Consider the following 13,259-nt stretch of genomic DNA (forward strand, 5'->3'; position numbering starts at 1 on the left):
GATTTAGTCTTCCCTATCAAGAATGATCTTCAAATAGAATGAACACAACAAACATGCTTAAGAGGAAATTAAGGCTCGGGAGAGGTAAGAAGACAGAGGAGAGAGACTTGTGCTTTAAGTGAATTCAAGGTTCTGCTCCACAATGAATCATACCCCACGGTATTGCAAGAACTGTGGAGAACAGTAGGCAAAGGGTTTCTATTTGACAGATCAGGGCTACAAACTCATAGTAAAAGTAAAGTCTGTCTCCCCATAACTCCACTCACTACTAATCTTAGCTTTGCTCGCTGGCATTCCTTCCCCCCCACCCCCCCACCCCGTGATACTTATTAAATTGCTTGAAGGTAATGCCTTTACTGCACAACATCTAGTAGTTTTCCATTTGCTTACCCCATTTACCTTATTCTGCGAACAGCATTGCTATTGGTAAAATCTCAATGTCAACTAGTTTTTTGGAGCCTCTGTTGGTGACCACTTGCTTGCAAGCCCACTGAAAACTCTAAGTCACCTTCCACAGCCTGTGTACCACGGGCTTGTCACACTTGAGCGCCACTGTGACAATTAGAAAGCAGAATGGGTTCACTAAAAACCTGCTTCTTAGGATTACTTCAGCAACAGACTAGAAGAAAAAGCATCCGTCCGTTGTGCATCTTGACCTCAGCAAGGTAACTAACTACCTTATCTCTAATGTGATTTATAGCCAGCTATGAGGCCTACCAGAAAGTGGAAGTGGGGATGAATCCAGGTGAATCATGCTCAGCTTTGAAAGAGGTGCATGGTGCCAGGTTCAAGGGCGTTCTGATCCTAGTTACGTCCAGCATGTTCCCTAAAGTCTTAAAGAATTAGAAACAACCTATCTAAGCTGCAAGATGAGACCATGTTGTGAGGAACAGCCAACATACTGGGTGAAGCATCAGAACTATAAAATAACCCTAACAGGATGGAAGGAGGAGATGGAAGCAACATAATGAAACCGAATAAGAAAGTACAGTCCTGCCCTGGGTCAACTCCAAGACAGGATGGGGGAAGCCTGCCCTAAGATCAGAGCTCTTCTTGGACTGCAGGCCACAGTGGGACAGGATGACAAAAAGTTAACACAGTCTTGGAATGCATTAACAAAGTACCAGAAAACCCCTACTTCTCCGGTCATACCTAGCTAGAAGACTGTGTTTTCTCAAGGCGGCATCAGATAGAGCCTCCAGCTGCCATTATGAGGAATGGTTGAAGGAGTGGCCAACAGCTCTCATCTACCCTCGACCTTTCCTTAAAACACTCCTACTTCCCTCCTGAACTGAAACTCGGACTTGCCTGGATCTTTCCTCCTAATCTTTCCACTTGGCTCATTCTCCAAGGTCACCAGACAAGCTAACTCCTCTTCAGAAGTTCTTCCATCTTTGCCATGACCTACCAACCTCCAGGGCATTCCTCCACATTGGTAAGTGGCTCAACATCTTCCTTGTTTCCCTGACTTGTACCAAGTCCTACCAAGTCCTGGGAGAAACTGTCATTCTCCCGGTGATCCACCAGAGCCCACCCCTGTTCCCAAACTGCAACCCAGGCAAGAGACACACAAAATTATGCTCGTGGGCTCTTCCAGTTATCTGTGTCCTTAGCCGGCTCCTCAGCAATGCTCAACCAAAGTCATTTTCCCTTCCCATCATTCACCTTGATGACGGCTCCAAGACTATTCACTATTCTTCTCAACCCTCTCCCCTGCACCCTCCCCTCCCCTCCACCTAAAACCACCTTGTCAGATTTAATCTTCCTGCAACACCGATTTTAACTCTGAGAGTTTCAGAAACCTGGCCCTAAGTTTCTTATTCTTAAATGGCTTCACAAGATGGACTCTTCTGTGATACCCGTCTTTTGAAGACTGCTACCACCAACTGTTTAGAAACAGTGAAAAAGCAAGTCTTTATTCAAAACAAACAAAGCCGTAGGAAAAAAAATCTGATGGTCTTACGTGGTCGTAGTGACATAGAATTTTTCCTTCCTGGAATATTTCTGCATATATTAAAATGAAAATATGGAACCAAAGCACTTCCTAAACAGGTAACATTTGTAAGGTATTGCTGTCACTATTAACAGTACATAGTACAATGCATACCAACTCTGCCTTTGAAGCCCCAGGCGCCCATCGATGATTAATCACCAAAATGCTCCACTGGACCATCCACTACAACACACGGACCTGCCCCTCTCCTGAGTTAGCCTTGTAGGTTAAATATTTCATTCAACGTGAGATTCCTATTCTGATCATTTTGTCTACACTCTGTTGCAAAAGGTGAAAATGGGCTGGAAAGGTCACCAGGCAACTAGGAAAGAGGAAAGTCATGCATACCATAACGCTCTGGAAAATAATGAGAAAAAGAAATCAAGACTTCCTTTGGGGCAGAGACCCAAAGACAGGCTAGAAACGGAAGAGTCTTGGGGAAGGATAAAGCGAGGCATTATGTAGATGGATTCTTCTTATCACAATTAGATATTAACTATGAATCTTCTATTCCAGACGGAAGGAAATTACAAAGACAAGTTTTTGAAACTCATGAAATTAATTTTTCTTGGAACACTGCCCCTCTCTATCTTCCTAAAAGCATAAGAAAGCCAGAGCATCTTCAGTTAATAAGGGAATTCCTACTAACAGAAGTCCAGAGACCTGCAAGAAGTTAATCTACAGATGATGCTAACAGGCTAACAACAGCATGACATATTGACCACCAGTCTTTCACAGGGTCCTACTAAGCTTTCTTCTTCAAAGCCAGCGCAGGCTGGACCTGAACTCCGCTCTTCATCATAAGGTGGCCGCCAGAGCTGAAGAGATGTGCAATTGTGTTGACACAGAATTTGTGCTGTTTTCTCACAAGGACTGTAACCAGTGACCTCCCCTAAAATGATTCCCAGTGCACAAATGTGAACAGCAGCAGCAAATTGCCCTGACTGGTCTGCCCAAATAAGCTCAAAGGAAGAAGATGGGACAGGACTCTCTAGTAACTTCAGAAATTAAACAGTAGCACCACCAAAGTACAAGAATAGTACTTTCAACAGCCGGTCTCTGAATGTGGCGATTTCAGTTCCTTTGGACGTGAGATGCCTACGGGCGAGTAAGACCACGGTGGTCATAAAGCAGGAGACCTTGCTTAACTCCCATTCTCCACACCCCACCATCATCTCACAGGGAGGGCACCTGCGGCCACTCTTCCTGCTAACAGTGCCCGAGCCCCTCTCATGACTTCACCCTCCCTCACACAACCACCGCCCCCCAGCCACCAGCTCCGCGTCCACTTCACCTCTCACCCTGTGTCACATTAAACAGTCGTGTGGTCCCTGTGCACTTGAACAGAGCAGCAATTTGAGACGCATGCTACTCAGCTGTGCTTTCCTATTTGGGAAAGGATTATGCTAGTAAATGTTTCAGTGTGAGCACAGTGGACTCGGGCCTGGGACCTCCAACGTACACAGGCCAAGCTCAGGGGCCCGATTGCCTGAGAGCCTTCTAACGTTTAAAGGTGTGGCATTTGCCAAGGGAATATGGAATCGGACCGAAGTCGGGTGGAAACTACTTCGCTTTGGTCAAGGTAACTGCTGGTAAGATTATTATCCTACATGATGCCTGGCCAGGTTATTTTCTAAGATATTCCTAAGAATGCTACCTTGCATCTATGCTCATATAACTATAATTTAATCATTAAAACCAGTTTTATTGCATTTTAAAGCATGATTCAGACACTCTTAATGCCTCCCTTTTATGAAAATATCTCTGAGGATTCTGAATAATACCCAATGGAGAGAAGACAAAGAGATTAGTCCCTGAGGACACCTACCACTTAGATTGTCAGCAACATGACTGACTTGATAGGGATGGGGGTGACTGCCTACCAAGAATCTGGAACTCACAGTCGACTATAATGGCTAAAGAAGCTTTCAGGATGTCATTTCTCAAAGAATCAATTTCTTCCACCTGGAAAATACATACTTTTAAGAATTGTCTTAAGGCTTTGATTAAGAACTTTATGTAAAACCAGTATGTCAATGGGGAAGAGCTGTATAAATAAAATGACGTAGGTACTGAAACTGGGGGAAACCAAGCTACGATAGAAGTATGCTTTAGCCTCCCAAGAGTGCATGGTGGTTAAGGAGCATGGGACCCTGAAGCAAAGCAGATCTGGCTTTAATTCCATATTTACCACTTAATGGTTTGTAAGTGGGACCGTGGGCGAGGTACCTGGCCCCTCTGACCCTCAGCTTTCAAAATAATGCCACCTATCTCACAGAGCTGTTGTAAGGAGCGTATGAACTAACCTCATTATAATGCTTGGCACACAACACGCTTTTCAATAAATAAAGGGTAGCTAAGAGTAAGTCAACCAAATAGGTACTAGGGCTAGGATAATAGTGGATCACACTTCCCAAAGAGGTCAATGATCCATTCGTCACCAAACCAAAGTCACAAGGCAACAGGCACTATGTAAGACAATGGGGACACAAAGCTAAACAAAACATGGCCCAGGGCTTAGCTGGTTAAGCGCCAGACTTTAGCTCAGATCATGATCTCACAGTTCATGGGTTTGAGCCCCACGTCGGGCTCTGTGCTGACAGCTGGGAACCTGGAGCCTGCTTCAGTTTCTGTGTGTGTGTGTGTGTGTGTGTGTGTGTGTGTGTGTGTCTGCCCCTCCCCCACTCACTCTGTCTGTCTCTCTCTCTCAAAAATAAACATTAAAAAATTTTTTTAAATAAATAAATAAAATAAAATAAAACATGGCCCTAGACTTTGAAAGTTCAAAGTCTGATGAAGGAGACAGACGTGTAAACAAGTAACTGTCGCCACATGGACTGGCGGTATGGAAGCCTCAGGCTCAGTGTGGGTAGGTTGGAAGAAGCCTGACAGAGGTGCCAGCCTTTGATCTGAGTCTTGAAGAAAGAAGAAAAAATGCTAACCATCCTTAACTCTCTCCTGGGCTACTGCAGTAACTTCCAAAACGATGACCCTGCTTCAACCATTGTCTCCTTATGATCCGTTCGTCACACAGCAGCCAAGGTGATTTTTTAAAAGCATGTAAATTTGATAAGGTCATTCCCCTGCTTCACATCCTTCAAGAGCATCCCTCTGCGATCAGAGCAAAACCCAAGCTCCTTACCAGGTCCTTGAAGGCGCTCCATAATCCACTCCCTGCCTGGCTTTCTGTTATCATTTCCTGTGTTGGCTACATTCCACTGACGCTCCTGACCCCTGAGCAACCACAGTCACTGCTTCCCGGGAGCCTATGCCTGAGTCTTCCGTGGCTGAAAATGCCCTTCCTCACAGATCTTCAAAGCTCTTCGGAGAACCCTGTCCCAACTTTCTAATCAAAATTACCTTTTTCTTTCCCTAAGTTGCTCTCTAATGCATTACCCTATTCAATTTCTCAAAGCACGTGTTATTGTCTGAAGTTATCTCGTATGTATGCTTATTTACCCATTTACAGACACCGTCTGTCACGAAAAGGGGAGCTCCTTGTCAGCAGAAGTTGTATCTATCTTGTGCACTTACTTAATGCCTGGCAGATAGTAAGCACTCGAGTATTTTTTGAATGAATGAATAATAGAACAGCAGAACGCCCAGCCCCAAAGGTTAGATGAATGCCCCAATCCACCAAACCCAAGGGCCTAGGTCTGCTTTTGTTGCTGTTGTTGTTTAGGTGTAGCTCCCTCACCCACAAAGTACTGAGTTTAAAACAGTGACTGTCTTGAGCAGTATCTCCTAACATAATATCCCTATCTCCACTGCTAAGCACCACGTTCTGAATCAAAAGAAGTAGCCATTTGTGACCGACTAGGTGTTTCCTAGCACCCAGAGATAGGCACCAGATGTCTGAGGAAAGAAAAGAAAAGAAAGGGAAGGGAAGGGAAGGGAAGGGAAGGGAAGGGAAGGGAAGGGAAGGGAAAGAAAAGAAAAGAAAAGAAAAAAGATACAGAGGAAGCAACTTCCTCAGGAAGCCATAGGAGGCCCTGGGGCCCTCAGATAGAATCAGCCATTAAAGACAACAACAGAAGGACACCATCAGACCAGCACGGCAGAGAAGCCAGCCCATTGCACGGCTAGGACCGTTAGCCCTAGGAACTACAAGAGACACTGGAGAACACTAATATGAAACACTCAGTGCCTATCACTTCCTCAGTTTATGACTTCTAACTTCATTTCACCCCTTTTCTGTTGGCAAGTGTATATACAGTAGTGACCATACAACCATGATCATCATCTATAGTCTTGGGGTAAGAGCTTGAGATATCAAGAGGGCCAAGCCAATGAGAGATGACAAACGTCTTTATCCAAAGGATTCCATGAACTAAAATGCAGACGTTACATACTGCGGAGAAGTTACAAAACCCATCGTAGGCAAGGCTCGTAAGTAGAACTTACATTTAGGCATGCAATTGTGTAGATCCTACACTGGAATGAAACCAAATGGTTTCACTATGCAAGCGTTATACCGAAATGTGATTTCTGCCACTGGTGCTCATCACCAGGGAACAACAGCACCCTGGGACAGGAAATGAGAGAGAACAGTTGATGCCAACAAGGCATGACATCTCAGCTCTTCTTGTACTGATATCTTGTCATCTAAACTTTCATTAATTCAACATTTCACCAGATGTGCCTACCACTGTGCCTACACAAGCCAAAATTAATCCCTGTAATAAATCCCTTGAAGAATCTGCAATCTAGCAGGGTAGAAAGAAAGAAACACCCAGCAGCTGTAAAAGAAGGCAATCTCAACTACAGCTTAGAGGCTATATAGACAGCCTCTAGACACAGGTCCCAGGACTCTTTCCTAAAGAAGGTAACAATGACCTTGAGGGACGGATAGCACCTTTCTGCAGACACAGACCACCGGAGATAGAACAGCCTAAGTAAGAGGGTGCAGGGAGAAGAACGTGGACTCAGGAAACAACAGCATTACAGTCCGGGGACAGATGTGGCTGTGTGAGGGCTGGGAAGGATCGCTATCTCTTCAATTAGACTTTAAGTCAAGGACAGAGCACTTTTCTTCTCCCCTCCTCCCATATTACCCGAGACCTAATTCTCTCCGTGTGGTAGGCTCTAAATTATCTTCACTAAATAAATAAGAAAATTAACCCAGAGAGGAAAAAAAGTGAAATAAATTCACTTCGAAGTTGCTGCTGTTCTTGGATGTTCTTGGATTGTGTAATAATTTGGGTCATAGTAGAAGTGTGCACACCCTCAGTTATAGGGAGATACTTGTACCAATCACCTCACTAACAGTACAGGAGCATGTAAGGAAAGTGCACATGGCCAAGAGTGAGTAGGGGTGGCACAAACACATGTGTCAATCTGCACATTTGGAAGGCTGCTGGAGACAGTTGTTGGGCCCAATACTCTGGATGCTAGAAAAAGGAGAAAACTGATCTATAAATCAATCATTCTAGTGCTATAATCGCCAATGCAGAGCTAAGACTCTTGTGGTGTCATTCCAGAAAGCTATCGGTACCTAGAAATACAACTGTTTTCTGTTTTCATTTTTTAGAAATACATCCAGTGAGTATTTAAAATATTATTTTTAATTGATCATGAGGGAGTTGTAGCATGGTACTGTATAAAAAAAAAACACACTACGTCAGGAGTCAAGAGACTGAATTCTGCTCTGCCACTAGCTTGCTGTGAAGCTGCAGACAAGAAGAAGCTTAACCTTCCTGAGCCTCTCCTGGTATCCCCGTGTCTTACACCTCCTCAGAGCCTTACTCTCTGCACTTACATCTGCTGCTAACATGTAGATCCCCCTTACCACTTTCACCGGCCTTTTGGCTAATGATACCTAAGATACCTTCAGTTTCTAAAACGTCCTCTGGTGCTTTTTTATGACGTCATCTTCAGGTTTGTGGTCAAAGCCTTGAGGAAAGCATCTTCTTAAATGAATCTAGCAACACACAGTTTCCAAAAGCCACTTTGAAAGCATTAGTCATTAGTACAACATAATTAGCAAACAGTTAAGGATTAGAACACAGAAATCAAACATTTAAAGAGCTCAGGGATTGCCCAATCATAGCACATATATTTTTCTTATACATATTTTGTTAGGCATCATAAGTCCCTTACAAATCACATATAAACACTCTTAAATATGTATACAAATGGGTACGTGTGCTCACACACACACACACACACACATACACACAGTCTAAAGATTACTCTGAAGACAAAAGGACAGCTATTTATGAAGCTTCATCGAAGATCTAAAGCCCACTACTTTAAATGCAGTAGCACCTGTAGCAACAAGCTTAAAATTCACAAGTTAGTGTGAATTTCACCCTTATATTTTTATCAAGGACGCCTGCCTAGTAAACACAGTAAGCTTAATTCCTACTTATCAGCATTTAGTGATTTCTTTAGGCTAATCCATGGCTATTGTTCACAGAGCTCTAATGTTCTTCCCTGATGCAGAGATCTGGTTCTCTGTAGTGTTTAGATATTTTATTTTTATAATTCTGTATTATCTATTAAATATGTACTCAGGCATACCCATATATTCAGACTCATATACATATACCCACAGAAACCTACTCTAAGTAAATATCCAAGAAGACATATCCCTAATACGGGCAGGGGAGAAAGAGAGGAAGGTCATTCCATTTATAAACAGTTATGTTTATAAACTGTAAGGGACACTCAACACGTAAGCACTATCAACCAAAACCTAACCGTTAGAATAGTCTCTTGTACATTTTGTTTTGAGTTATTTTCCCTCCATTCTGGTCTACCTCTGCCAACAACAGAAGCCAGATGACATGACTAAGTGACATCAGCTCTCAGTATTTCTGATGGGCAACTTAAAGATCTATGACGACTGACATAACTCCTCTGTCACCAGGACCCAAGAGCAATCACACTAAAAGCAAGATCTGTTTTTGCACAACTGGGGCAGAAAAGAGAGAGAGACAGACAGACAGAGCTGGGAGTCTTACTGCACCAAATGTGAATGATTAGTGTGTAATGCAATGCTGATGTTAATTTTTAAGAAGAAAGGTAAAGCAAGCGGCTTACTAGAATGTAGTAATAAAGAGACATGTCGCAAGAGGAACTGGAGCTAAAAGTGAATCAGACGTGAATTCTGTCTGCCCAATGAGCCGCTCAGTGACCTTGCCTTATACCCACCAATCAAGGCTTCCTGTTAGCCCTGGGCAATTTTCAGGCAAACTGAATGAAATAGTTATACATGTAAGAAATTTAAGCCCAAATCTGAGACGGTAAGACTAATCTTCTAATAGTGAGGGTGTGAGGTTATCCCCTGCACTAGCCGGGCACAACACAGAAACTCATAACAAACATTCTCCCGGAGAACATAGTCGTTACCATCCACTATGTTGCACACTGACATCGCCAAGAAGTGCAACATCAGCAGAAACTTCCCCCAGGTTTTATCCCAAAGTTACTGAACGTTGGAATTTTTTTTTTTTAATCAAAAAGGTCAGTCTCTTCACATCTTGATTCTTTAATAATAAGCCATTTCACAGCCCAGGAGTATTGAAGTGAGTACATCTCGTGTGGTAGCCCCTCACCCCCAGCCTGCCGGACTGTGTGCAAGTGAAACCTAGGAGTCTGTCTTACCTGTAATCTGACTCTGTCCTTGTGGATTAAAAGGACTTGGTGCAGAGTTCAGGGAGGGCCGTGGGTTCTGAGGCGGGACACCTACTCTCATACTGGGATGAGGAATGCGCCCTAAATCACTGAGGCGGTCAGAGAACAAACTAGGTTTAGAGTCATCAAGCTTCTGTCTGTGCCCTGGAAACAGCAAATCATAAAATAAAAGCATATTAATGAGCTGAACAATTGACCATACTAAATAGATATGTGAACATACATACTGGGGGTTTAAAGCCAAGGGATTATCAATACTGGTATTTATAAGGAAGTATCTCTACAATGCCTTCCATTTCTAGTGGCTTTCTAAGCATCATCTGGTGTGGAGCGTTCCTAGTTCTGTGCTACAAAAGGAGAGCTGAGGGTCCCCGAGGGTGACTCGGAGCTGACACCAGGACTGGCACTCAGGAAGGGCTGTCTGCGTGCCTCGTCCAACCCTCTGGGCGAGGGTGGGAAAGGTGAATGTGTTCTGGGCTATGTTCGCTTACTTCGTGAAGGAGGAAACTTCCCGCAAGTTCAGAGTCTGTGCATGTCACACATATTATCCCAAAACTGGGGCAGAAACAGAGACAAACATTTGTCAAGGGGCAATTCCCATGATAACCATAGTGACTTTTCTTTTTCATGTTACAACCAGACCTCACTGAGACTCTCCTGAAATATTAAAACTCAAACCTAGAACCCCTTTCAGAGGAAAAAGTGGAAATACGGTCAAGGAAATGCAGATTCTCAAGAGGAATCTGGGTATTTTGTGACACCCCCAAAACCTCAAAGCATGTAATAAACTATGTGAAATCTGACAGAATGCTTTCTTCTATTTTAAATCTAGTACTACGGTTCTGTATAAGAAATGGAAAAACACCCTCTGGGTTACCACGTGAATGTGAGATTCCACTATTGACACAAAACAAAACATAACTTTGTTTCGCCTCTAGTTTATTCAAGTCTCAAATCGAAGGAAATTCTAGATAATAAGGAAATACGCCCGCTAAAATATAACTCAGGTTCTAAGGCTTTTTGAAAATCATGAAATCATTTGCAGCAAAGAGTGGAGTATGGGCTTGGTGCAAGTGTAACAGAACAGCGTGTGAGACTTGGTGCCACGTAAGTTAAGTGCACATCTGCAGAGTGGTGCCGAGGTGAACGAGCAGGGTAATGCCTCATACATGAACAGAAACATACTGTAGATTCCTTTTTCCATATTCTGTACCAGAATGAGGCCTGAGTATGTCGCCCTAACATACTGTAACTGAAACCGAAGCAGATTCAAAGAAGAGCCATGAAGAGGATGACTGGGGGCGCCTGGGTGGCTCAATCAGTTAAGCCTCCAACTTCGGCTCAGGTCAGGATCTCACGGTTCGTGAGTTCGAGCCCCATGTCGGGATCTGTGCTGACAGCTCAGAGCCTGCAGCCTGCTCCGGATTCTGTGTCTCCCTCTTTCTCTGCCCCTCCCCTATTCACACTGTCTCTCTCCCTCTCTCAAAAATAAATAAACATTAAAAAAAATTTTTTTAAGATGATGATTGGAATCAGAATTTGCCCTTTGAAGAAAAATTAAGGAAATTAGGATTATTACCCACAAAAGAAGAAAACCTGGAAGGAGGATTATTAAGAGCTTTCAAGAATCAGGAGGTATATTCTACGGGTAGCGAGAATACCTCATCTTCCTCTCGGTACAAGAGGACAAGAGGAATATATCAGGATAGGGTTAAGTTGAACATTAGAATTTCCCAACTATAAGCTGTCTTCATAAGACAAATTCCTTATTTTATTTGCCCCAAAATGTATTTTCCTGTCTCCTTTTTCATTGCCTACCCAGCCCAAAGAAAACAGACAGGAAGCCAAGGCTTGGTAATATGAGTTTAGCTGTCTCCACAGCCAAACATATTCCAAATAGGCCCATTAGCTGAAATGGACCCACCACCCTATTTCCTGCCAGTTGGGGCATCTGCTATAATGAGGGACTAAGACCAGGAGAAAAGTGATCAGGAAAATTCTCTGTGCGTGGATGGGTGTTTTCCTTGTTGTTCAGAACTTCTTATCCGGATTATGAACAGATTTTAGAACTCTACAGGGCCTTTAGAGATTGGCCCAAACAGCTCCTGGAGCCCAGCAAGCACGGTATTCACAGACAAAGCGACGAAGGCCTACAGAGGTACCACCACTAGCCTGTGGTCTTCAGCTATTGGCTGGTTTGGCCTGGAAGAGGATCACAGTTCTCATCCTAGCTGACAACGCTTTCCACTCATCACGTGGCCCCATCAATGCTGGCATTCTAGATTTATCTTCCCTTCCTCTCACAGCTGCCGTGGTGGACTGAAAATATCCACATCAACAGAAAGAGACACCTACGAGCTAAGCCCCACGTGGTACCACGGCTGGTTTTCAACGCAAGCAGAAGCAGCAGCAAGGATCCAATTACAAAGTTAATAGCTCACCCATTACCCTAAACAAACTTCCATCAATACATCTTGCTGTGTCTAACTAGTTTGACAATTAGGGAATTATACAGTACTTGTCACAGTTGGATCCATGGATTCTGTTCCTCACATACATACAAAAAAAAAAAAAAAAGCATTGGTGTGGTGTTGATACAGCTGTAAACATTAACAAGAAAGCTTATGGAATTGTCCCTGGAAGTTATTTTTTTTAATAGGCCATATTTTTGGAATGGCAGATTCCCTGAGGGCTAAGGGGAGGGCTACACGATCTTGCCTGGTTCCTTTAAACACTGGGACTTTATGTGGGCTATGGGTCGCAAGAAAACTTAATAAAGCTTTGCCTGCGCTTTCTACAGCCTTTTCATTAGGCTTTCATGGAGACTGTAGGAGATGTGAGCTCAGCATTTGGACGTGTCGGTTCACTTTGTATTTTCTCTTAGCCCAGTGCTTCGGGGGGGAATCGTAGGAAGTTGGAGGCAAGAATACAGAGAGGACTCGCAGCATCGCTGATCAGTATGAAAACTGGAGGAGCAGGTGAAATTTTAAAAGCCTCAATGGCCTTCTGGAAATCACCTTCACACGTGAGCTACCAAGGATCTACAGACACCCAGAGTAATTCAGGGAGCACCTATCTGTGGCTGCGCATGTACAAAAACACATACACGTTTCTCCTTGCAGATGCCTGCCCCTTTGTAGCTACCACCACAACCACAACAAAATTCTTAACAGGACGATGAAGAACAAAAGCTGAACAGGTTCTTCATCTTTCAACCATGACAAATACCAGCTACCGCTAAACCACATCAGGGTTAACATGCGAACGATGGGCTGCAAGAAGACGTACTGAAATCCTCCACACTCAGGCAGTCCCTTAAGAAATCGAGAACACGGAAGACAAGGGCACATCGAGTTAAAGCAAAGACAGGGTCCTCTGCCGTGGTACGGGGAGAGCTGAGCCTCATCCAAAGGGCCAAAGAGCGGGTCCTCCAAATAGGAGGAAAGCATAAAGAATGCAAAACTGTTGTGTTCTATTTGAGACTGTGTGAAAGCTCGGTCACGGATCGTCTTCTCTACCTGTACTTTCTCCGTCGAGCAGTGGTTCCTCCACTCCAGCAGGATTAAGAAAACCCTCCAGGGAGCTTTGAAAAATACAGATGTCCAGAACGCACATCAGCTCCATTAGA

At 43.7% G+C, this 13,259-nt stretch overlaps 1 protein-coding gene across 11 annotated transcripts in view; it reads right to left on the reverse strand.

Annotated features, from left to right (window-relative positions):
* Positions 1–13,259, reverse strand: part of RUNX2 (RUNX family transcription factor 2) — a 325,283-nt gene that overhangs the window by 151,364 nt on the left and 160,660 nt on the right. For 9 of the 11 annotated variants that reach the window (XM_053222723.1, XM_053222724.1, XM_027057631.2 and 6 more), the window contains one exon: positions 9,602–9,775. The exons of the other annotated variants lie outside the window; for them this stretch is intronic. In XM_053222723.1, coding sequence (XP_053078698.1) covers positions 9,602–9,775 — 174 coding nt within the window. The remainder of the gene's footprint in view (positions 1–9,601; positions 9,776–13,259) is intronic. 11 annotated transcript variants of the gene reach the window in all.

The sequence above is a fragment of the Acinonyx jubatus genome, chromosome B2, assembly GCF_027475565.1.
Source record: "Acinonyx jubatus isolate Ajub_Pintada_27869175 chromosome B2, VMU_Ajub_asm_v1.0, whole genome shotgun sequence".
Lineage (NCBI taxonomy): Eukaryota > Metazoa > Chordata > Mammalia > Carnivora > Felidae > Acinonyx > Acinonyx jubatus.